Below are 27,299 nucleotides of genomic sequence, written 5' to 3' on the forward strand. Positions count from 1 at the left end.
AAACTTGAATCACCATGAGAGCCACATGAGGACTAGTACATTGGCCCAAGGGCAGCATCACTGATACCTTTTCATATAAAGGTACAAAAGCCTGCCCTCCCGGATCCACCCCCACTGCACCACTTCCATGAGGCCCTGCCCCTGCCCACCCCTTCCCCAAAGTTCCTACCCCAACTCCGCCCCCTCCCTGCCCCTATTCCACCCCCTTCCCCAAATCCCTGCCCCTGCCCTGCCTCTTCTCCGCCTCCTCCCCGAGCGCGCGGCTCCCCGCTGCTCCTTCCCCTCCCTCCTAGAAAGCACTAAGCTCCTCCAAACAGCTGTTTGGAGGCAGGAAGCACCTGGAGGGAGACAGAGGAGTGGGGATGCAGCGCGCTGCGGGAGGGGAGCTTGGAGGGGTAAGTTAGAATAGCATACAGTAAAAAAATTATCAATGCACATACACACCCCATGAGTATTACATTTATACAGCGTATATGTTCACCAGCTTTCATGATATAGTTATGTAAGTTTTAAAATAAAAAAAAATATTTCCCATCTGATTTTTCCGTTTTCTGTCTACCAACCATTGAATAAAATTAATACTTGGTGATTCAGTATTTAAATATCTGGGCAGCAAAAAAAAAAAAAAATCATCAAGCAAATTTTCTGAAGAATGGTTCCTTGAGACATTCATTCTATGCAGATTGACAGACTGAAAACAAAGGGTGATCCTGCCCCATGTAATGTAAATGTAAAGTAAAGTTCTATTTGTAAAGAAAACATCCTGTATAGCAGTGCTATACAAGTCATGGGATTTGGTACATGAAAGAATACTAAGATAACATGTTTCATAGATACTTTAGTAAGTTCCTATACATACCAAAGGGACTTCTGCAACTAGTCCAGTGCAGTCAGATCGACCAACACCAATCAGGTAGTTTTTAGGACCATCAGCTGAAGGGATTTGAGTTAATATGAGTGAAAACACGAATGCAATGAACGTATCAGAAATGAACAGACACATTTTTCTCACAAAACTGAACAAGGAGGAACTGGATTATGTGGTAAATTTTCTGTTATTTATAACTGCTGTGTATGGTGAGCAGTCCCATTAATATTATGGTTGCCAAATGGCTGTGGGATTTACCATCTTTGAACCTGATATCAAAACTAGCTTCCTGTAGCGTATATGGGGTTTCAAATACCTGCATTCAGAGCAGGCAACCCATGGTCCTACTTATAGCCTGAAGAAAATTCACAATCATTGTACACTAACCTTTGAAACAAGTCCTCTCAACTCCATCAATATTCTGTTTGTGTCAACATAGTTCACTCTTACATGCACATAGAGCTTCTGCCAGCTTTTTTAACGGCTGTTGCTGAAAAATATGTTCCAGGCCTATGTATATAGTCCAACTCACTAACCATAATGGGATAATTTCTTTTTCAATGATGCTTCTTCAATATGCTAAACTTACAGCTTTGTCCTTGACAACTTCTATGATGCAGTTCTGCATTGTCAGGGCAAAACTCTTTTGAATATCAAAACTGAAAATGTGGGGAAAGTGAAAACTAAATTGAATTTAACATCAAAATAAATAACTCAGAGGTTATTCTGCTGATTACATTATTCAATTTCGTATTCATCCTCACAAGAAGTGGATGGGAACCCAGGTAGTTTCATCAAGATCCCAAGAGAGGTAGTGGCACGGCAGTCAGTGTTTCACACCTACTGACAGTTGTTTGAATCAGAAAAACAAATCACCAAACTTCAAATAAATAAAGGTGAAAAACAGACCATTAAACCCTGGGCCTAGTCAAAACTTAACATTTAATTCTTGGGGTCAGATCCTCACCCCCCCACTCCAGCTCCTCTACACCAGGTAAAAGAACTGGAGCAGCATAAAGGGGGCCTACAAGCTCCAGAAATGTGGAGGAAGGATTTCTTGATGCAGATACTGAGGGCAACAGCCATAAGGCTGCCCTCCCAGACCCTCTTTGAAAGACCTGCAGGAAGGGGTGGTACTCAGGGTGTGAGGTAGGTTGGCCGGGTAGTGCACTATTTATAGTACTGCAAAGATTTCAGGCACACAGTGGCCCCCATGACAGCTCAAGAAGGGTGCCATAACTTATGCCCGGAGTACTATTTAAATTATGCTGGAGCCCCTTGTAGCCTTTGTAGCAATCAAGGATGAGGAGACTGCAAAGGCTTCTTAAAACCACCATAGCACATCCTCCCTTTAGGCTGTGAGTGGGCTCCTTTGAGGTGCAAGACACAATCTCACCCTCTGTGTTGTTATCCTTCTACATACAAGGAAGCCTCATATAGAGGCTTAGTTAGAACAGGTTGGACACAACAGGGGTGTAACAGTGTGGAAGGTTCTAAGACCTTGGTCAGACAAGCAGTTACTTCTGCTGAGTGATGTTACCAAGTGGGTCCTAGTACCTACAACCCAGGGTATACCTATGTCTATCTACTCAGACTATACAAACAAATTTTTGCTCACCACAAATGTATATGTGCATAATTGGATGACATATTCAGTTAATTCAAAGATTGATCTTCCTATGAAAAAAATGTAGTTGTAGGAGCCTAAGTTCCCAGTGACCGATGGGCAAGACGCTTTTCATTTTATAATTATTATGACTCAGTTGTTAAGCAATATATGGCAGTCAGCATGGTCTAGTGCAGTGGTTTTCAAACTTTTTTCTGGTGACCCAGTTGAAGAAAATTGTTGATGCCCATGACCCAACGGAGCTGGGATGAGGGGTTTGGGGTGTGAGAGGAGCTCAGGGATGGGGCAGGGAGTTGGGGTGCGGGGGTGAGGGCTGCAGGGTGGGGCCAGGAATGAGGGGTTCAGGGTGTGGGAGAGGGCTCTGGGCTGGGGCGGGGGGTTGCGGTGCGGGAGGGGGTCAGGACTCTAAGCTGGGGGTGCAGGCTCTGGGGTGGGGCCAGAGATGAGAGGTTTGGGGTGCAGGAGGGAGCTCTGGGTTTGGAGGGTGCAGACTCTGGAGTGTGGCCAGGGATGAGGGGCTTGGGGTGCAGGAGGGGGCTCCAGGTTGGGGGGGCTCAGGTGCAGCAGTGCAGCAGGGGTGCAGAGGCAAGCTTCCTGCCTGTCCTGGCACAGCAGACGGCACTGCACCTCAGAAGCAGTCAGCAGCAGGTCCAGCTCCTAGGTGGACGCACGCAAGAAGCTCCATGCAGCTCTCGCCTGGAAGCACCACCCCTCCCCCAACTTCCCGGCCAATGGGAGTGCGGAGGCGGTGCACAGGGTGGGGGCAGCACGTGGAGCCCCATGATCCCCCTGCCTAGGAGCCGGACCTGCTGTTGGCTGCTTCCAGGGCTGAGCACGGTGTCAGAACAGGTAGGGACGAGCCTGCCTTAGCCAGGAAGCACCACCAATGGGACTTTCAACGGCCCGGACGGCAGTGCTGACCAAAGCCCCTGAAACCCTTACATTCCACGACCCAGTACTGGGTCGCGACCCACAGTTTGAAAACCACTGGTCTAGTGGGGAGCGCACTGGATAGAAAGTCAGGCAACAAGGATTTTTTTTTATTCTTGTCTCTGCTGTGTAACTCTGAGCAAGTCACTTCACTTCTTTGTTTCTGTTTCCTCTTCCACGTTAGTCTATCATGCCTGTTTACGCTGTAAAATCCTGAGCGCAGGAAATCTCACTCGCCATGTGTTTATATAGTGCACTGCACAATGGGACCAAATCCTAGCTGATGCCTCTAACTAAACATCAACATAATAGAAATAAGTATCATAAATTCACACACTTCCAGTTAGTTTGTAATAAATTCATTTTCAGCCTTTGTTCATGAAGCTTCATCAAGGCCCAGAAAATGTTCTATATCAAAACAGTTGCATGGCATCTGATAATGGAATCAAAATACCTTTAAGTAACTTGCCGTTATTTTCTGCAGTCCTACTTTTTTTAGGGGCAAAGAGAAGAATGAGAAGAATCAAAGCAATTATTGTCATCAGCGTGAAGAGGACAATGAGCACCACTTCCAGGCATGAGAAACGGGATTTGCACTTTTCACCCATTGCAGGAACAAAAACTACAGAAAAAAGAAGAGGAAGAAGCTGTAAGAAATTCAAATAGAAGTCAGCACACTGATCCCAGTTCAGTGTGTCCAAAGCAAGTTTAGGCCATGTCCTCCAGTGTCACAGCTAACTTCAGATCATACCAAACTCCTTCCCTTTAGGGACCTCCTTGCTCCCTATCTAGGGCACGTTTGGATAGGGAGAACAGCAGATGCAGGACTATCTCTTCTACCATGTCCTGGGTTTCCCACAAAATGTGCTTGACTTTTAAAGAAGCCCTAACTGATTGGAAGCCCTTCAGTAGATGAAAAATCCTCCATTCACAGAATATCTGAGGTTAATATAGCAGCTTATACCCTGACAGCATTTCCTACAGTGCATATGTCAGAGCACCTCTGAAAACGTACAGAATTCATTGTACAAATGACATTATTAAACTTAGCAAACACAGACTACTCAGCTGGAACTGGACACAGGGCAAAGTTCAAGTGTCATCGTTCAGCAACATATTTTTCCATTTGGAAAACATCATGATTGTGATGAAATTACAAAGCCCGAAATATGTTTTACCCAGCTCTCCAAAACAATGCGGAGAGAACAACTGAGCAAAATGTTTCAAAAACAGAGGGTTATAATGGAAAATATTTTGCTACTTTAGCTGTTACAACATAATTTATATGCAAAAAGAAAAGGAGGACTTGTGGCACCTTAGAGACTAACCCATTTATTTGAGCATAAGCTTTCGTGAGCTACAGCTCACTTCATCGGATTCCGATGAAGTGAGCTGTAGCTCACGAAAGCTTATGCTCAAATAAATGGGTTAGTCTCTAAGGTGCCACAAGTCCTCCTTTTCTTTTTGCGAATACAGACTAACACGGCTGCTACTCTGAAGCCTATAATTTATATGATTTTTTAAAGTGTACCTGCTGAAATTATCAATATTGAAGATAAAATTTCCTTAGGATGAAAATACTGTATATTATACTCTTGGTTCACATTCTGTATAAAGATTTGCTTCACCAAGTCTTTCAGCCACACCATGATCTTTTATAAATAGTAAATGAAAATCACCTCTGCTTCATTTGTAAACTGAGAGGTGAATGGGCAGCTTTCTTCCTAGTCAGTGCTGAAAGGAGTGGATAGATTTAACCAACAGTTACCTCAGCTACATGGGTGTTGTCTTTTCTGGGTGTGGACTTTAAAAATGTATCACGTCCTTAACTATATATTTTCCTGGGGTTGCACATGTGCCCTCAGTAATGTTTTCCTTAATAGGAAGTTTTGATTTCCCCCTGCACCTTTAACATCGTTATGCATCCTTATGCTATTTTACTATCATACAGACAATATATCAAACCACACAGATGGAAGGAAGCACAATGCTAAAGCTTGTGCTGTGAATTTTTCAAGTAGACTATAGAAGGACTGGGTAGCACTGCCCATGATGATGGTTGCCTGACCCCTCCCTCTGTTTTCAGTTCCTTATAACTGCCAATCTTTAACCATTTGGGGCTGAACTTTTCCGTGCTGGGTTTCTGCCTAAGGTTGAGTTGTTTTGAAAAGTTTCAGCCAGAACAGGTCAGCTGTTTCCAAGAACAAATCGAGGGAAAAAATAAGTAGGCACTCGAAGGATAAAAGGGGATATCCTCTCCGTAACTAGTTAAAATATAGTTAAATCCAAAGCTGACTGCAGAGAGTTACAAAGGGGTCTCACAAAACTATTGCCTGGGGCAACAAAATGGCAGATGAAATTCAATGTTGATCAATGCAAAGTCACGCACATTGGTAAACATAATCCCAGCCACACATGCAGTATGATGGGGTCTAAATTAGCTGTTACCACTCAAGAAAGATCTTGAAGTCACTGTGGATGTTCTCTGAAAACATCTGCTCAATGTGCAGCAGCAGTCAAAAAAGCTAACAAACGTTAGGAACCACTAGGAAAGGGATAGATAATAAGGCAGACAATATTATAATGCCACTATATAAATATGTGTTACACCCACACCTTGAATACTGCATACAGTTATAGTCACACACACTCCCACCATCTCAAAAAAATATTAGAATTGGAAAAATTTAGAGAAGGGCAACAAAAAATGAGGAAAGGTTAAAAAGACTGGGACTGTTCAGCTTAGAAAAGAGACAACTAGAGGGGTTGGGGATATGCTAGAGGTCTATGAAATCATGACTGGTATAGAGAAAGCGAATCAGGATGTGTTATTTACCCGTTGACCATGTCCCCCCTCAGTCTTCTATTCTCCAGACTAAACAAACACATTTTCTCTATCTTTCCTCATAGCTCAGGTTTTTCTAGACCTTTCATCATTTTGTTGCTCTATTCTGAACTTTCTCTAATTTATCCATATCTTTCCTGAAATGTGGCTCCCTGAACTGGACACAATACTCTAGTTGAGGCCTAATCCGTGCAGCGTAGAGAAAAATAATTACTTCTCGTGTCTTGCTTACAACACTCCTGCTAATACATCCCAGAATGATGCTTTTATTTTTTTTTTTGGCAACAGAGTCACACTGTTGACGCATATTTTACTTGTGATCCACTCTGACCCCCAGATCCCTTTCTGCAGTACTCCTTCGTAGGCAGTCATTTCCCATTTTGTATGTGTGCAACTGATTGTTCCTTCTTAAGTGGAGTACTTTGCATTTGTCCTTATTGAATTTCATCCCAGTTACTTCAGACCATTTCTCCAATTTGTCCAGATTATTTTGAATCTGTCCCTGTGCTATTGTATAAGAACATAAGAATGGCCATACTGGGTCAGACCAAATGTCCATCTAGCCCAGTGTCCTGTCTTCCAACAGTGGCCAATGCCACGTGTCCCAGAGGGAATGAACAGAACAGGTAATCATCAAGTGATCCATTCCATGTTGCCCATTCCCTAGCTTCTGGCAAACAGAGGCTAGGGACACCTAGTGTGTATAGGTTTCATGATTACAAATGTTATTATATTTTACTCTAAATACAGAGGTTGTTCTCTGCAAAAGAAGTCTATAGCCTCATCTTATGCCATTTTTCTAATTTGCAGAGGTGATATATACACAGTCAAAACAACTGATTGAAAGGAGTTAAACTCTTTGGAAAAGGTGTCACGTGGTTTTAAAAGATGTCAGTTATAAATAACATTAAAAAAGTCTGTGTGTCAAACCAATTTGCTACATAAAATATTTTTGTTTGTTTCACCCTCCATTTGTAAGATAAAGCAGTCATATTTCATCCCTATCATTCACAAAGTTTTGGCATTAACAGAAAGGGTCCTAATTTTTAAAATATTTTTCTGTTTTTGTTTTTTTGCGTTTACAACCTGGTTTACAAACTCAGATTTAAAATTTGGTGTCCAATTCCATGGTGCTACAAACCCAGCAAACTATATTGAATCAGTGCTTCACAGCCTAATTGTATTAAGGGGTGGGGAGGCTAATCATGAATTTTTCAAGGTGGCTAGAAGCAAAGTGCCAAAACAAAACCACCAGCAACAAAAGTATTTGCTAAATAGAAACGACTAAACTTCAAAACAGAGAATCTTACCTTAGAGTATATAATTGATTTAAGATTTCAGAATTCTGGAAACTCAAATAATCCCTTAGTAAAATGTGCAGCTTTTCTATCCCACTTCTCTTTGTTCATGAACTTCTAGCGGTCTGAAGGAAAGTCAGGTTATTCTTATAGTAACATGAAAGCTTTCTAGATTTATTGCAATTATTATTATTATTACCCCTATGAGTCAGTGACAGTACAAGATAAGAAGCTCATACATCAATAATATTAGGAGCTGTAAAATATATTTTTTAGCATGAGACAAGTTTAAGCAATGTCTATCAAAAACATCATTTTATGAAAGCTCAGTTTATAAATTATTCTATATTGACCACGACATGAAGGCCAAGCACAACCTCAGTACGTCCATGGTTTGTCAAAACACTGATCTTTTAATCTTTGCATTATTATTGGGCCAAGGCTGCCAAGTTCAGAAGTTCAGTTCTAAGAGTGACTATCTCTGTACAATATAAACAGCAATATCAAGGGCTCATTCTTCCATGGCGCTACAAAAGCTTATTTGGAAATAACACATATCTTATCACGTTAATAGCTGTTATTAACAATGAAATAATAGATTCTAAAAGTACTATAAACCTTACCTTGTAATCCAACCTTAGTACTTTATTAAATGGCAACAAACTTCATGGCCATAGAGTTCAGTTTGCTGGCTAATAGCTTGTGCCCTTCCAGAACATCAAGATCAGCAAAACTCAAACACTAGAAAATTAGGCTGGTTTAAATGTGTCAGTCAGGGGAGTGAAAAATCCAGCCCCCCCACCCCCCCAGCAGTATAGTTAAGATGACCTAAATACCCATGTAGATAGCGCTAAGTCAACAGAAGAATTCTTTTGTTGACCTAGCCATTGTCTTCTGGGGAGGTGGATCACCTACACTGACAGAAGAACAGCTCCCATCAGCATAGGCAGTGTCTACACTGAAGCAATACAGTGGCGCAGCTGTGCCATTGTAGCATTTGAAACGTAGATGAGCCCATAGAGTTAAGGCCAGAGCAGAGCTGGTGCTCCATAATTGTTTATGAAATTAGATGGAGAATGGAAGGAATTGGCACTCCACATCTATCAGCAGCATAGCAGGCCCCGAGAGGTATGAAGTGGCCCATTCAATGAATTGTTCTCAGCTGAAATAGATTAATACAGCCTGAAACAATAGCTATTAGATGCGTAAACTGCTTTGTTCATGTCAGTGGGTGTTCCCTTCCTACCCCCAACCGCCGTGTCGGAGAATTTCTGATACATGTCAAACACACCCATTCTCAGCTCTTCACCCCAGTGTCAGCAGTGTGTTCTTGGTGCATGCTCTGAGCATGCCAGTTCTATGCTCCTATCCCCACCCAGAGGTGCAGGTCTCCCCAGATTCTGGCTCACATGGGGAGAGGGAGACAGGCTCAGACCCCCTTCCCCCAGAAAAGCAAGCCCCTGAGAACCTGGCTCATGTGAAGGGGCAGGGAGGGGGTTCACACCCCATGGATGCACTGGGTGCCCTCAGATTATGGCACACGCATTGGAGGGGAACGTGGACTAATAGGTGCCCTTGCCCCTATTCTTCCACAGTCCCGATCACCCAGCCCCATGTTTCCTTTCCCTGTGTCCCACCTGACTAACCTCCTCCCTTCTCACTCCCCAAGTCCTCATCCTCTCCCCCTCATCTAATCCTGCAACCCCTCTCCCACATTCCCATCCACTCTTTCACCCTAATTACGCTTGTCTCCCAGTGAGCATTTGCTTGTGTAGTTTATCATCTGTTCAGAAAATCGTTTCAGTACCTCCTGAATATTCTGCTGTATTCAGATTACATTTCCTCAAAATTAAAAAAAAAAAAGAAAAAAAACTTCTATAAAGGCAGATTGGACCAACGTGACTGCCTCTTTCACTTGAGATTTCTGCCCTGGGTTGGATTAGGACTCAGAGTCCTAGGATAGTGCTCAGATCTACCCAGCTCCTGCAATGTTGAGGTAGCTTTCCAGAAAGTTAGCCTATGTGCACAGCATAATCCATTAGCCACCCAAGTAGGCCTATGAACCTGTGTGTGAGTAGCTGGACAAAAAAATCTTGCTCAAATAACATTTTAATTTGATTATCCCCAAAGGGCTAGTGCGGGCTATACATTCTGTTGGGTTTCTTCTTCATATGGCTGATGTAGAACAACAACTACACTTTTACATTCAGATGGGTAACCAGATAATTGGGGTAACCATTGAGCACTGGAGACCCTGGTGCAACGATCTGAGCCCTGGTCAGGTCAGTACTTGTGAGCAAAATATGTTGTTAAAATGTGTCAACTTTAAGAAAAGCTTCCGCCCCCCCCGAGGACTGTATCTTGGGAACTGTTTTGTCAAGTGGACCCAAAGTTGGGTCACTAACAGCACCCCACACCTACAAGAAGCACACCAAATTTCAAGGCAATATGATTAACCAAATTAATTTTAGATTACTTTGAACAGTTGAGTTTTAAATAGAAATCTGGTCTTAAATATATCAGAGCTGTCACTCTGATTTATTGATGCAACAGTCTCGTCCAGGCAACTGCTATAGTCGATGCATTAACCACTGCTGAGTATTAATGTCGTATGTCCCAAACAGGATAATTGTAGAGAGCTGCAGCCATTACCCTCCCCAAATATGCACTTACTTCATATCTGCAAAGAAATGCAAATATTAAAAAGTGAACTGCAGAGATTTTTATGGAAACAATTTAAAAACGTGTAAGATTTCTAATCATTAGCAGAACATGGGTTTCAAATTTGCAAATGGATTATATTTTAAAGCAAAATCTCTGAAAATCACTTTTCTTTGTATTTACCAAATCTAAACTTCAATTTTTCATAATGCATGAGTTCACCATTTCCTAAAACTAGACTTCTCCATTGTTTTAGCCAAACACCTTTCTGGTTTTCATTTACACGTTGATGGTTGCTTGGAGCAATTCCATTTTACCAAATCTTTCTATATGTTTAGGTTCCAACCTGTGCCTGAAACCTGTTTGTTGCCCAAGTTTGTAACAAAAAAAAAAAAAAAATGAAGTACACAGTAGGAATCTTGCCCTTCACTTTTTGAAACACCCAAAACTCCCATTGAATACCCTGAATTCACACTGAAATCAAGGAATGCAGGTGTAAATCCCAAATTTTCTTAAATGCTCAGTTTGTGCACAGTCTGAAAACGAGGAGATTCTGACAAATGCCTCTTGAAATTGATACATACTTTTGTCTAATAGGATTCAAATAGTTAATATCCCAGTTACCCCTGGGAATGATAGATCAAATTCAACATGCTAAGGTCAGATAAACAACTGTTTGACTCTGCAATTTTCAGAATAATCTTTTTCAAGATGTAGCATTTTCTGATATATTATCTCTTGCCAATGATACAGATAAAGAATTTATTGCATCTACCATCAGCAAAAATTGGCCTGTTTTGACATACAAGGTTACAAAACACATATATTTATAGCTGTCACTGTATCAGGGACATTACATAGAGCTATGTGCTAATAAGTTGCTAATAGCAACTTTCAAAGAAGTATACTTGTTCTCCCTTCTTTCTCTAAAGCTCAGTAAGTACTGCTCTTTGATCACTACTGAATGCTTTATGTAATTAAAATAGTCAAAAATATGAGATTTCCTAAGATTTGGTTAAGATATAAAACCTACATTAAGTGCAAACTGTTAATCTGAAAATTTATTTTTACATAAGCAAATATACACATACAGTATAATTCCAGTTATCCGAATTCCTTTTACCCAAAAAGCTTAATCATCTGAATCCACAGTATGTTTCTGACACACACACCCCTGTACATTAATCACCTAGTAATAATGTGTCAAATAGCAGTTAGAGCTAATCAGTGGCTCTGTATGAGCAGTTACCTGCAATAACTGAGGCCCATTCTGCACTAGTAATTTACATCCGTACAGTTATGTTTCTCTAGGGTGTGAAAACTCCACCCCCCGAGAGGATGCTGACCTAACCTTGCTGTAGACTACACTAGATTGACGGAAGAATTCTTGCGTTGAGCTAGCTAGTGCTTCTCAGGGAGGTGAATTACTCATCCCATTGGGAGAAGCCCTCCCACTGGCATAGGTACTGTATACACCAGTGGTTCTCAACCTATTTACCACCGTGGGTCACATTTGCAGCTCTCTATGTATTATGCGGGCTGTATCCACCCAATATATATACACTACCTGCATGGCCTTGAGGATGTCGCATGGGCCAAGCTGGGTGCTGACTGGGTTGCAAGCAGCCCCGGGCTGCTGATTGAGAACCACTGGTCTACACAGAAGCACTACAGTGGGGGAGCTGCACTGCTGTAGCATTTTAGGTGGATACATAGCCTGAGACCTAATACTTCGGCAGCAGCAAGAGCAGCTTGGCAGGACAATACCAAAAAGAAAAATATCTACGTTGAATCTAAAGCAGAAACTAAAGATTCTCAGGGACCTAGAAAGAGGAGAAAAAATTGTTGATGTGGCACAGCTGCACAATGCTGGTAACTCCACTGTCTGCGATATCTGTGAGGGACAAGCTGCGGACCATTGCTGCAGCCATGGACAGCGGTGTTTGGATAGAAAAAACGGTGGCCTCTTCTGACTAGTGCTGTGACCCAGGCTTCAAAAAGAACAAGGAGAGCCTGACTATATTAGCCTGTAGTAACACCGCATAACCTACCTCTCCTACTCTTTGGGAAGTCTGCCAACCTCTAATGTTTTAAGCACATCAACCTTGCCTCCCTTCCCATGATTTACAGAGCCCAGATGAGTGCATGGATGAACACTGAGCTCTTCTGTGCCTCGTTCTTGATAACTTCATCCCTGCTGCATGCTCCTTTCTTCGTTCAAAAGGACTATGCACCGACAGAGAGCTTCAGAACTGCTGATGGTCCATATAATGTGAATTTTTGCTGGCTAACTCCCCAGCAAAAATTCAACCAATGGACTAGAAGGTGTTGGCAACACTAAAGAATGGACAGAGGCAAATTGCCCCACTATGTCCTTAATGATGAAAACAAGAAGCTAACTGTGACTTACATTATCAAGTGAATGTCGATTAAGGATGCCATCCATATGGTGGTCAAGTCATGGAAGGATATCCGAACATCACCGAAAAAAAAAAGCTAGGCTAAGTATACACTGCTGCAGCTTCCCAAAAATGCCTCTGAATCTGATACCCCCAGTCAGCAACCTCTTTGCCAAACAATTTTCTTTTAATGCCCAAGAGGTGGAACACTGGGCCCAGACTGAGGGAGCCGATAAGAGATATAGTGACTTGTCTGACAGTGACAGTCTGCAATCTAACTTAGAATGGGAGCAGACCAAAGTTTGTGAAATCAGTAATGAACAAACTCAAGATGATGTGAGAATCCCAAGTGATGGTGAGTCCACCAACTATCTGGAGAAAGTTATTATCTGGCTAGGAAACCAGATGAATACAGAATCTTACAGACGCTACTGTTGCATCAGCTGTCAGAATGCTGTACAAAAAAAGAAATCCTCACAAATGGCAGTCATATTTTTTAAAAAAAATTGAGAATGAAACTATGTCCACTGTGATTTTAATACAATGTTGACGGTTCAATATATTCAATATATTTTTCCATCAGGTAGAAAGTATTAAGCATTGCTCCTTCCATTCCCAAATTTCTATTTCAGTGAAACTGCAGCTCAAAATAGCACTTCCATTTATCCAAACATCCAGTTGTCTGAAATTGTCAGATGTTCCCCAGGACATTTGGATAAACAGGAGCATACTGCACACATGCATACCCCCCGCCCCCCAACACACATACATGTTCATATGTAGAATGCAACAAGCTCCTAAAAATTATATATCATAACCAGGAGAGTTAATCCTCCTTTCAACTGCTTTCCAAATGATAACAAATCACAGCACAGGAGTTCACTGTGCTGTCTATTTATTTTGGAAGATACAGTTTTACAATAGTAGAGAAACAACAGAGAATTACAGCTTCCCTAGACTTTAGTAAGTAGAAAGCACTGAAATATCACTTCGTTTTCAGGCCCCCACAGACTTCCTCAATCTGTTATTTCAACCGAAATAAGATAAAGAAGTCCATAATTTGATCTATATTTTTTACTCAACTAAAGTGTACATTGTATCCTTCAAAGGTATTAAGTGGTAACAACAAAGATGATGTTAAAGAAATTATATAAACTAACCAATTACAACTATACACAAAAATTTAGATCAACTTTTGGGCAGGGAAGACTAATAATATTCCACAGCTGAAAGCTATAGAAAAAAATGGAATTCTAATGCTGCAATAAACCATACTGTATTATTGTGTCACCAGATGGCGGTGACAGTGTCACCAGATGGCTGGTACAGTCTTACAGATTCTGTTTAATTGACTGTGTAGGCAGTTAGATCTTGGAGAAATGTGTGCCATTAGTTGTGAAACAGTTGTTTTACAGAAATCAAACAGATCAGAGTATCATCTCACTTTCCTGAGTCTCTCTGACTGGAATCATTATTATGTACCTACATGATATATGACATACCAGAGAAAGTGTCTGAAAATGTATACGCTTCTTCACACTTCAAAGTACTTTCAAATACATTATACTATACATCAGTTTGTATTTATGCTGGGATCATATTAAATCGCTTATTAGGACTTCCTTTCTTCTATGGCACCATCAGTAATGAGCCACATTAATATAATTAATAACACAAAATTAGAGTGTTTTATTAGGATCTAGGTCAACCTAGGTCGTGAGGGGAGTGTTCCACTCAGTTTGTATACACAGCAGATGGCAGCAAAAAATGAGCCATTATTTAGAGAAGAGCGATCTTGATTTTTCGCAGTGGAAGGATGGCATTCTGGTGGCATTAGGACAGCACTTATTTTAGCAAAAATTACTTGGTGTTACAAAGATTAGGGAGTGGAATTTAAAACTTAGTAAAATATTAGCTTAGGTGTAAGACTGCAGGACCAAAAGGAAGTATTTTTAGTTGCAAAGCGATCAGACGTCAAAGGTTCTTTCAGCTCAACAGATAAGACAGATAGTGAAGCCTTCAGTTCCAAGATAAATGGACTATAGCTGAGACTATTTTTTCTGCATTAGAAATATGCAATATATTTAAAGAAATTTGTTCTCTTAGTTCAAAGGATTCAATCAATGCCCTCTTGATTACAGATAACAAACCTCTGAAGCTCTTTGATTCTAGCATTCCACTAAAGAAATCAACAAAGATGAGAGTAAAAGTAAATATATATATATACACACTTTATAAATATATACTTCCTTGAGCAGTAAGATTGTACTTCTAAATCACCAGGAATGTGACAGTCAAATGACCTCCATATATTAGCAATCTTAAAGATTTAAAGTTCATATGCAGATATCAGCAAATATAAGATGAGGGAAGGAATCTTTACATCCCTCACTCTTAACTCTTCATCATGGCAAGACCATGAACATCTGGTCACATTAAATGTCCTTTGGATCTTGTTTGCAAACATGAACAATCATTGCATTGTTCTCCCAGGAGAAAATAGGACACTATCTAGGCAGTTACACACCAGAACCTGCTGCATCAACTGTTTCAAAATTTCTTACTCATCATTGCAAGGGTAGAAACAACAAAAATCACTTCTGACTATTAGTAATACTTTGAACTTAAGTAGCACCAAGGATCTCAAAGTGCTTCACAAAAAGATGTAAGCCTCATAATGTGAGGTATTACACCCATTGCATAAACTGAGACACAGAGGGAAAGTAATTTTCCCTAGGTCACCCAGCACATCTGTGGCCGAGCTGGGCAATGACTATAGCAGTCCTGATTGCCAGCGCTATTCACTAATCACTAGAAAACACCAATTACTATGCTTCTGCTCTTCCAAGAAAACAGGTTATGGTTGAGTCTGGGTAACCAATGTAAGCAGTGTCAGGATGAGCTCCACCCTGACATCTGGTGGTGAGGTGTGGCAAGTTGTGGAAAAGAACTTCAGGGGCCGATCTCATTTGCATAGGCACACCCACCCCGCCTAGAATGAGGCCATAACTGCCCAAATGGTCACTTTGGCTGCTGTGGGATCCCCAGTGTCTCTGTTATTGGAGCAGGAAGAATAAATTGTTGTTACGCTGATTATGGGAACTGTGCTTGGAACTGTACTTGGCCTTTCGTTATGATGGAGGGACTCACCATCAACTAAGTAGCACTCGCTAGGCAAGGGTCATGGGTTTTAAAACTCTGTGACGGGAGAGAGGCTGGGGACAAGTATTAATACTTGGTAGCATGGGCCCCTTGGTGAGGGCCTTACTTGCTAATTGCACTTCCTCCTCTCTCCACTGTGGAATATCAGAGCTAATTTTGATTCCATTAGGAGTCTAGTTACAGGCTGCTGAGCTCACTTTGGGCTAATAGTGCACCAGCACTGAGGCTCTCCTACTACAAGCTGAATTCACTTAAGAGCTGAAATCACTGAGCGTTGTGTGGGAGCCTGAAGATATATTGTGGAGCAGTTTGCAGGACGGCTGGAGTGCCTTGTGGACAGGCTGGTGGAGCAGTTCGTAGGACGGCGGGAGCTGCTGGTGGGACACGGAGCAGTTCGTGGGACGGTGGGAGCTGCTTGTGGGCCGCAGAGCGGAGCTGAGCGAAGGAGTTTGTGGGGCGGCTGGCAGAGCGGAGCGGAGGCCTATGGAGCTGTGGGGCGGTCAGCTTCAGATCATGTAAGGTGCCTCTTACCCCCATCCCATCTCCACCCAGGTTGGTAGGCAAAGCTCCACAGATAAACTTTCGAACTCTGGGGCTGCCCTGACCAGGGACAGAGACTTTTGGGTCATTGGACTTTTGGGACTTTGGGGTTGCTGGACTCAAGAACCAAAGGGAAAGGGGCATGCCCCAATTTGCTTGGGGTGGGTTTTTTGCTCATGGGTTGTGTTATGAATCCTGTTGGTGGTGTTTCCCCAACATAATGCCACATTGTTTCTCTCTGTTATTAAAAGGCTTTTTGCTACACTCAGACTATGTGCTTGCGAGAGGGGAAGTATTGCCTCTTGGAGGCGCCCAGCGGGGGTGGTATATATTTGTCCCAGGTCACTGGGTGGGGGCTCAAGCCGGTTTGCATTGTGTTATTGGAATGGATCCCCTAGATATTGAACCCGGCCCTTGTTGCTGCCAACTCTGACGGGCAAAAGGGTTACACCAATAAGGTAAGTAACTGGTAACTAAGGAAAAAAACATTGACAACGCTATAGACAAACTGTCTTCTCAGGAAGATGATGAATGGGGAGTGTTATTTTTCCATCCCCTCACTGCACATTTCATGAATTAACCTAATCAGATACAATGCATGTCTGTATGTTTAAAAAAAAAAAAACAATTCACAAAGGCAACCAGTTAAGGGTTAGACTACATTGCCCCTTTTTTCAATATGCAAATGTTTCCTTCCAGACTTGAGAACTGAGACATGCTGTTTTCTTGAATCTCAGTCTCTCTTAACTTGGGTGTTATGCAGCCTTACAGCTAACTTTTAAAAATTAGCTAGTTTGGTAATTAGGTTCTGTCCTAATAAATTCATACAATACCTGTATCCTCTCTATACATCTCATGAAGGTGAGCCCTTCTGTCTTGATTCTCCTCCTACGTCAGCATGCAGGTTTGGTTACAGGAAAGAAACCTGTATACAGCATAGTTTAGTTTTTAAAAAAAACAACAACTAAGATGTGTAGGAACAAAACCCTCTCTTATGTTTATTGTAACTTTCATCCATACCTCACACTGTCCATCTCTTGCTATCCTTTACCAAACTTAGATTGTAAATTTCCTGGGACATAGATCTATTCAAATGATCTGCACAGCACCAAGCACATTATGGCGCTACAGAAAGAATACAAAACAAATCCTGATAGAAAAGGTCAACATGGCAACCAATATATATATTTCTGCGTGTCATAATAAAAGAGCTTGCAGTGGGCCATACACTAACTCTTTTTCTGGGCACCATGAAACATAGATTACTAGCCTAGAAATCCAGCTGGAGTGAAATATGCCAAGAACCAATTTATCTACATTCCAGGTGTAAGACATATGAACAAAAACCCAAAAATTTTAGCCAGGCCAAAAAAGGACCAGATGAAAAATGTTATGCTTTTTCACCTATTTTGTTCCTTTGCCTTTTTTCCCCTCACCTTTTTCAGATATGGGATATAGTTTCTTTCCTTCCACTCCTCCTTCTAATCCTGCAGTTATTAGTGAAAAATCATTTCACGGACTGAAATTAAGAGGAATAATTCATTGAACATTTCATCAACAGCCATACCGGTCTGTGCGTGTCTAACCTTGCTGGTTATTACAGTGCAAAAATTTTAAATGAAACGGTAGCAGCATATTGAAACTTGTTATTTAAAAAAAGCATTTCAACTGTTTCTCTCTGATATGTAAAGTGAAGCAACTGATCTCCATTTTAAACTAACACAAAACTAAAGGGACCATGTGCTAGTAAATCTGCATAATTGTGCAGATCTTGTTCAGGTTGCATTTTTGCCTTTTTATTGGCACAAGTGCATAAAAGACAATCATTTTACTCAATAACAGCTTGGCAGCTACCAATCTTTCCTATGATTAATTAAATCGCAATGAACCATGAAAAGGAGTCTCTGACACAGCTTACATTCTATGGTAGATAAATAGCTGCTACGTATCTTGACACACCAGAAAAAAAATAAAGCAGAGTATACACTACATCATCTCTCCTGATGATACATTCAACTTGTAAAACAACCGCACAACATTGATTAGATATCACATTACTGAATTTACCTGTCAAATTGATCAGTGGCTTTACGCTAATGTATCATTTTTTCTTTGTTCCAATGAAATGTAGAAGGAGAAAAGAAAAAGATTCCTAGCTTTAATGGAGGAAAATGTATATTGAATTCATTCTTGTTTCACCAATTGTGACAAAGATCTTGTCCAAAAAATGTAACGAAGCCAATCCAACAGTGTTTTTTTATCTTTATGCTACACTATTTCATTTGCCGTTAGGCATTTGGTTATTGACACATTAATACTTGACTGACTGATTTATTTTAATAAATGTGGCACTAATGAGATGAACTCGGCTAGAAAATCCTTAAGAGTGAATTCCTCTGTTAATCCACAGCATAGGTGGGTAGCACAGTTATAATGTTTTTTTTATTTATGAAATAACCATAGAGAAGTATTCAACTTCTGTGTCCATTCAGTATTTGGGCACTTATTTATGACAGCTAGTAAGGATATCAATTATGCAGGTACTTCTCCCTCTAGGAACTGGACTGAAACCACTGCATTTCACACTGGCCAAAGAACAATCATTGGAGGATAATGGCTTTTGATCATTAATGATCTGAGCTAGACTCTAACTTAAAAATATTTAGTTTTATTGTTTTTTGGGTGTGGGGGAAGGAGGAGTGGGGGTGTTTTTCTTCATGCTATGCAGAATAACAATTTTCTTTTGTAAAGTGGTTGCCGTTCTGATATTGTATGACTGTCCAGACACCCGTTAGAACAATAATCTGAAAGTAAAATTCTCAACATGCTTTCTTGCCAAATAAATCAATAACCCCCACCTTACCTCTGATCTCAGCCAAAATAATTTTGGGTTGAGTAATGTGTGAAGCAAATGTAAATGAACGTTGTTCACATTTTAGCTTGTCTTTTAATAACTTGTGTGGCCTCAAAATGACAGGGCCTCATCAAACTCCTATGCATCACTTCCACCCTCAAATGGTGTACATGTGCAACACTCAATGCATATGTGCATTGGATGCAGGATTTCATATGCATGAGTGCTTTTGAAAGTGTGGGCCTTGTTCTATAATTAATTGCCAAGGGTGTTTTGTTTTTTGCCATGCTTATTTCAATACCTGAAGACTTCCTTATTGGTGTATTTGTAGATTCATAGGCCATGACTGATTGTAAGTTAATGAAATACTTACCAATTCCTCAAACTGGCTATTATTTTTATATCTGCAAGAAACCAAGCTGGCACAATCTTCCATGTTCATGATGTTCTGAAGTGATCTTTCAGCTACCCAGGGTATAATTTAGATGTATTTATTTTTGTTTGCTTCACACTGAATGAAAGTTAATGGTATGCAGGGGTTATGTGTGATGAATAATACATTGACATTTCTTTTCCTGAAGAAACACTGAATTTTTAAATCAATTTTTTTTAAAGATTGGAACATTTTGTACATTCTGCTGTGGAGCTAGAACGTCTGGCTGCATTCCCACAGCTGCTACCACCTGCTTATTAATGCTCTATGTGTTACATTCTCATTCTTTTGGTTAAATGTAAGGGGACTGTTGTTCCCTTACTAAAACTCAGTGGGGGTGTTTTAGTTGGCTAGCTCTAGGGTGATCAGAGAGCAAATGTGAAAAACTGGGACGGGGTGGGGGGTAATAGGTGCCTATATAAGAAAAAGTCCCAAATATCGGGACTGTCCCTATAAAATCAGGACATCTGGTCACCCTAGCTAGCCCCCAGTACCAAAAGAAAAAGAAGGAGTCAATGGGAAATCAGGACGCCGAGACTGACCGTCCCCAGGAACAATGGGGAGGGGCCAATATTCCGGGTCAGCCTGATTGACAGGGCAGGCAGGCTAATCAGGGAGTCAGGCAGCCGGGGCGGGGAGGGGGGCGGGCAGGGGAGTGTGTCCCGTCCTCCCTGTGAGCCAGAATTACCTGGGTCAGACAGAGTAGGGCAGAGGTAAGGAGGAGAAAGCAGGGGCCCAAGCTGAGCTGGGGAGCAGAGCTGTGCCAGCCAGAGGGGCCAGAAAAGCAGCCCAGGAAGCAGATCAGAGCTGGGAGCAGAGTCACAGAAGCAGCCCACAAAGCAGACCTGTGCTGGGAGCAGAGCTGTAGCAGCCAGAGGGGCCAGAGAAGCAGCCCAGGGAGCTGGAGGCAGAATGGAGCTGGAGACACACCCCAGCCAAGACGCCTTGCAGGCCAGACTTGGAGAGGATCATAACCCACATGGGGCGGGGCAACTCTGAGAAGAAGGATCCTGCTACCTAAAGCCTGAGGGCGTGTGGCCACCACCGGAGCAAGCGTCCGACCTGCAGCATCCCTGCAGCACAGCCAGGGCCTGAGAAGGAGGCCTGGGACTTGTGAGGAATAGACTGTGAACTTCCCTTGCATTCTAGAGATGGCTGTTTGTCCCCATGCCACAGAGCGGGGTTATGTGTTTTCCTTAAACCTTTCCCATTTTTTCCTATTTTTAAAAATTGATTGCTGTTTAATAAATTGTATTTGCTTTGAACTGTATGTAATGATCAATGGATCAGGCAAGCTTCCCATGCAAAGAGAGCACCCAGGAGTGGGGACACTCTAGCTGCTGCCCTAAGTGACCACGACAAGGTTGGGGGTCGAGCCCCCCCAGAATCCTGGGCCCAGACTTGTTTGGGTTACAAGGACTCTGCCACACAGGAGAGTGGAAGGGGAGCCCTTGAGGTCAGGCAGGCCTCTGGGTAAAGGAAGTGGGAGCGAGGACTCAGATCCTTTGACTAGCCCATTTCACAGGGTAGTGTATAAGCCAGGAAAGTTCCCCACAGTACCGGGACCATTCCCCGCACTTACATAAAGTATCATATCTGGGAAGTTCACTTTATATACCATCAGTGGTGAACCCTCTCCTAAAAAAGTACTTCTTATTGCAGACTTTTACACTCCATGTCCGATACACTTTCACAAGAATCTTTTTCCATAAATAGCTGCCCCTTCGCACTGATATGTTGATGGCACAAACTGGACGAAACTTCTGTTCAAACCACTGCCACTGCTTGCTCATCGGCCAAGCCTTCCTGCAGCAGCAATGTCGAGTTGTAGCCTCTTTTGCTTACTATTTAGATAAAGTCAAAACTGGGAGAGGATTCCCAGGGAAGAGCACCTAGCTCCAGCTAATGTACCTGGTGTTTTGCAAGGCCCAGGATCTCTTCCAGCAAGTAGCTATGAAATTTAGTGTAGTTGAAATCTTTCAACTGTGTTGCAAGATTAAAAAAATTTTTAAAAAGGGAGGGAGGGGGAATAACAATACAAAAAAAGAGCAGCCAGCTGTGCTGAGAGAGTCTGTCACAGTCACGACTATGGCCAGGCACATTCTTCATCTCACCGGGCTCAGCGTTTCCCTCTCTGGTGGTGGGGTGCCTGGAGTAAATCAGTCCCACACCAGAGAGCTTTTATATCTCACTCAGATTTTATTTTTCAATGTTTTGCATGGTGGGCCTCAGGGTAGGCCCAACGGGTATGCTTCAGCCGAACAATAGAAACAAATTAATAACCAAAAAGGAAATACCTTTCCCTATCCCTTCTCTGGGATGTTATGCTATCATGCTGGCTTCTGATGCCAGTTCTACCCTGAACAGGCAGTTAGCTGGGTTGCTTCCCCTACAGGGAGGAGAGCAGCCTTCCACCCAGGAGAATCCTTTTCCTCCCACTGCTACTAGCCTGCTGCAGCTTGTCTCTCATCCCTCCCTCTCACCAGCCCTTAATTGGACTCAAGTGTCCCTAGCTGACCTGAGGTTACCTTTTTTCAGCTCATGGGGAAAAGGGCCGTTACATTCTAGGGCCTTCCTCCACTCTCTTACAGCTGTCCGGTCTGACTTTGTCACACGACAAGTCTTGTCATGACATCTCAAGCTCGCCAACAACAATTCCGGGCCCCAGGGCAGAACAGTCAATGGGCCCTCAGCCCACGCAGACGCGGTCCGCCTGACATTTGGGCAGTGCTGCACCTGAGCTGGCTAGTGCCCAGCGAGTGGCTGCCTGCCTCACTGCTGGGTGTGCTTTTCTGGCACAGCCAGGGCTTCCACATGCCCGCCCGGCTGCCTTCGCGGCCGCTGGTACCACCCTACACACGTCTAGGAGCCCTGCTGCCCTGCGGCCCACCTGGGCAATTTAAAAGGGTCTGGGGCTCCCAGCTACAGCGGCGATCAGATAGAAAATTCTGGAATTAGAATGATTGAATGGAGCTGAGGTTTCTAGAAAGGTATTTGATTCTCTTAGATACTTATATCTGCCCCCGCCCCCGCCACCCATTACCATAATATCTGAGCACCTCACAATTTTATTTATCCTCACAACTCCCGAATGAGGAAAGGAAGTATGATCCCATTCTGCACATTCATAGATCCCAAGGCCAGAAGGGACGATTGTGATTATCTAGTCTGACCTTCAAATAATTCCTAGTGCATCTCTTTCAGAAAAACAACCTATCTTGATTTTAAAATTGCCAGTCATGAAGAATCCACCACAACCCTGGTAAATTGGTCCAGTGGTTTATTACCCTCACTGTTTAAAAAAAAAAAAAAAAAAAAAGCTTTATTTCTCATTTGAATTTGTCTTGCTTCAACTTCCAATTATTAGATCATGTTATTATACCTTTCTCTGCTAGATAGACAAGCCCATTATCAAATATTTGTTTCCCACATAGGTTTTATAAACTGTGATCAGGTCACCCCTTAATCTTCTCTTTGTTAAGCCAAATAGATTGAGCTCCTTGCGTCTATCACTAAAGGCATGTTTTCTAATCCTTTAATCATTCTCGCAGCTCTTCTCTGAAACCTCTCCAGTTTATCGCTGTCCTTCTTGAATTGTGGGCACCAGAACTGGACATAGTATTCCAACAGTGATCTCACCAGTACCAAATGCAGAGGTAAAATAACCTCTCTACTCCTACTAGAGATTCCCCTATTTAGGCATCCAAAGATAGCATTAGCTCTTTTGGCCACAGCATCACACTGGGAGCCCATGTTTAGCTGATTATCCAGCACCTCTCAAATCATTTTTAGAGTTCCTGAGTCCCAGGATAGATACCCCCATTGCATAAGTATGTTATACATTCGTAGCTTCGTATACAATAACATCTAGCCATATTAAAAAGCATATTGTTTGCTTGCACTTAGTTTATCAAGCAATCCAGATCACTCTCTGTTAGTGACCTGTTCTCTTCATTGTTTATCTCTCCCCAATTTGTGTGTTGTCTGCAAACTTTATCAGTGATGATTTTATGTTTTCTTCGAGGTCATTGATAAAAATGTTAAATAGCATAAGGCCAAGAATCAATCCCTGCAGAACCCTCAAGCAGAGCTAGCATGAATACATCTACACGAATTGGGAATCCCACTTCCCAGCTCAAATGTATATGTACCCTATGTGATGGAGCAAGGAACCATCTACTGAGTCCCAGACTAGTGCTCTAATCTTTAGACCATCCTTCCATATCCTGCTTTTTAGCAGGCAGTGAAATTCCTGCTAGAGAAAACAGTTAATAGCATTCATGAAAGGACCAAGAGGTTCTGGATGGGATGGTAGGAGGGGGTGAAAAAAAGCAGAATTTTGATAATGTTTCTGGAGGCCAAGGCTGTGTGTGAACCATTGCTGATTGATTAACAATCAGTCTGTTAGCCTCCACAATGAGTGTAATAAGAGCATTTAAATTGTTACTTGGTAAAGTGCTCCAAGAGCATTCCATTATGAAAGGTGTTACAAAAACCAAATACTCTTCTCTACTCTGCTGTTAGTCCCCAATAACAAACATTGGGGCCTAACAAGTGAGTAATGCAGTTATCAGATCTATACCAAAATGTGACTTTTATGAGAAAAGTAGAGAATTTAAATTATTTGACTACATTCTGGACTGCCATATCCTGATAATTTTTACATACATTCAATATTTAATTGATCATAGCATTAAAAAGTGTCATGCCTGTGAATATACCCACTATTTTGAGGTAGAGAGTAAGCATATAAAAACTCAAACAGAAGAGAGTTTAGTAGTTACAGAGCAAATATAGAACAGAAATACAAAATACTTGGTCACTGACTTTTTTAAAATATACGATTTTATAACTAAAATACCATATTCTGACTCCTGGCTATATTTATAAACTCAAAAACGGCATGTAATGGATAGTGTAAAGATAATCTCTCGAATATGGTAACAGCCTGTTAATCGAGAGATATGGTGATTATATTACTATATGCTTCTCTGAACAAAAGCTCACTGTTGTAATGATTATTGTTTTGTCTGTGACGTTTACATGGCAAGGATTTGTCAATCTGATAATACTCCCTAAATAAATAAATAAATACATATAGTTTAAATAAAAAAAGTAAACAAAAAAGAGCAATGTGTGTTTCATCATTTTGACAGCTCACTGTTCTGCAAAAAGAAAAGGAGTACTTGTGGCACCTTAGAGATTAACAAATTTATTTGAGCATAAGCTTTTTCTAAGGTGCCACAAGTATTCCTTTTCTTTTAGTGTGTGGAAAGATATTTAAATGAATTTTTGTATAAAAATGTGCAATGTTTATTGCTTATCAAATAACACTTTGACTAAAATGGTCAAAAAATGAGAATTAGGTTAAGTGATAGTAAAAGAAATAAAATAAGGAATATCTTCCTGGATATTAAAAGAAATAAAAAGCAAAGTGATCACACGTCAAGCACACTCCTGAAATCAGCCACCAGGAAGTGCTCAAGATTCTGATGCTTTTAGTCTTGAATTGCTTAGGGCAGCTCATGGATTTCGCAGATGAAATAAATATGTTTCAGATAATTAAAATTAGCAACTCTTCAAGCAATAAGAATGATGGCTCAAATCTCATACTTCTCAGAATCAATTAGGACTGCATGAAAAGAATGAAAGTGTGTACAGCACTGAACAGAAAAAACGGATACTTACCCATACAGTAACTGCTGGTCTTCAAGGTGTGCTATGCACATACACGGTCCACTGTAGGTGTCTCTTAAAGGTGGTGGGACTTCAGATTACTTGAAGACAGACTGCAGGACCTATTTGCCAAAACTGGAATCCTCCTGGGATGCTTGAGTGATAGTCTAGTGTCTGGAAAGGGTATGTACAGAAACCACGTTGCCACTTAGCAAATGTCCCAACTGTTACATTGCTCAAGAAGGCTGATGAAGTGGAATGAGCCCTAGTGGAATAGGCTCATATTATCAGAGAAGGAGGAACCTTTGATAGATTACAGCAGAGCTTGATACAGTCAGAAATCCAGTGTGGCATATTCTGGGCTGTAATCAGCTGCCCTTTAATCCTTTCAGCAAAGGCTACAAAAAGGCAAAGTCTTTCAGGTCATCTCCTAGCACATTCCACATGAAAGGATAGGGCCCTCCAAATATCCAAACTATGATGCTTCTCTTCAGCTTTGCAAGAATGTTTCAGAAAGAATACTAGAAGATGAATGGTCTGACTGAAGCGGCATACAGACAGTTACAACCTTCAGCATGAATTTAGGGTGCAGTCTCAGGGAGACCTTGTCTTTGTGAAACTCTGTGAAAGGGAGGTCAGTTAGTAGCACCTGGAGCTTCAACACCCTCCTCACAGAAGTAACTGCTACCAAAATGCTCTTGTCATCGACAGCAATGACAAGGAAGCTGGTGCTAATGGTTCGAAGGGAGATTCCTTCAGACGGGACAAAACTAAATTCAAGTTCTATGAAGGTACTAGATCAGAGACAGGAGGATAGATGTGAGTGAAGCTTTTTAAGAAAGCCTAGATACGAAAGACAGAAAAGTGACGGATGTATCACGGAGATGAATGCTAAATTGATCCTCAGAGAACTGATGGAGTTGCCGGAGGATTTCATCAGCAGCAGGCAGTCTAATACATGTCTAATTTCTGTGCTGCTAGGTGACAGGTGGTGAAAGTTAGCCCAGGTTGACAACCTTTTCCATTTTCTTGCATAAGAGAGCAATTCTTCTGCACACCAAAATGACTTGAATCTGGGGAGCAAACTCTTTCCTCACTGCTCTCTCTGAAATGGTCCATGCCGTGAAGTGAAGTGATTGTAAGTTGGAGTGCAGTAAAATGCCTTGATTCTGAGACAGAAGGTCCTTAACCAGAGGTCCTATGGATGTCAAACTGAGCTGATGTAGTTCTGTGTACCAATACTGCCTGGGCCAGACTGGTACTATGAGAATTATAATTGCTGAGTCTCTTTTTAGCTTCCTGATCAACCTCAGGATTAGAGGAATAGGAGGAAACACATATATCAGAAGGCTCAACCAAGGAAGCAGGAAAGCATCTGTTACAAAACCCAGGCTGCAACCTGCTCTGAATTCTTGCATTTTTGTTCAGGCTGGTCACAAAGTGGTCTATTACTAGGTTTCCACAGTGATGAAAGTTCTGGTGCAGAGGAGCTCCCCAACCTTTGGTAGATGCATCTGTTACCAGGGTCACAGTTGTTTCTGGTGGCAGGAGGGGACCATCTCTGCATACTTTTGACATATTCAGCCACCAATTCAGGGGCGGAGGGTTCAAGAGGGAATAGAGTAAGATTGGAGGAGGCCAATGGGATGAGGCAGAAGTGGGGAGGAGGGTGGGGGGAGTGTGAGACATTCAGAAGTAGGAGCAAAATAAGGTTGGCTGGTCCAGGCCCCTCTCTTCAAGACTCAACTTCATACTCCCTACCTTGCCCCTTAGCTGCCTTAGGTTCTCTCATTCCATCCTTCCCAACAAGTCCCATGCTCCCTCCCTCCATCTCAAGTTGTCCCATATTCCTTCAAATACCTGGGTCCCCATTAGTTTCCCCAGTCATCTTCCTGCTTCTTGTGCTGGGTGCAAAAGATAGATTTCTGCCTCTCACCACACCTGTCCCACTGCTCTGGACCTCCTGCGGGGGAAATCTGTGACATTCTCAATGGGGAGGAATGGCT

The 27,299-nt window shown here is 41.9% G+C and overlaps 1 protein-coding gene across 1 annotated transcript in view; it reads right to left on the bottom strand.

The window, feature by feature from the left end:
- Positions 1 to 4,033, bottom strand: part of LOC144267931 (putative neutral ceramidase C) — a 34,976-nt gene extending 30,943 nt beyond the window's left edge. The window contains exons 1-2 of the mRNA XM_077822375.1: positions 3,880 to 4,033; positions 860 to 933 (exon numbers count right to left, since the gene is read on the bottom strand). Coding sequence (XP_077678501.1) covers positions 860 to 933; positions 3,880 to 4,033 — 228 coding nt within the window. The remainder of the gene's footprint in view (positions 1 to 859; positions 934 to 3,879) is intronic.
- Between the last annotated feature and the right edge of the window lie 23,266 nt (positions 4,034 to 27,299).

This window comes from Eretmochelys imbricata, chromosome 7 (genome assembly GCF_965152235.1).
Source record: "Eretmochelys imbricata isolate rEreImb1 chromosome 7, rEreImb1.hap1, whole genome shotgun sequence".
NCBI classification, from domain to species: domain Eukaryota; kingdom Metazoa; phylum Chordata; order Testudines; family Cheloniidae; genus Eretmochelys; species Eretmochelys imbricata.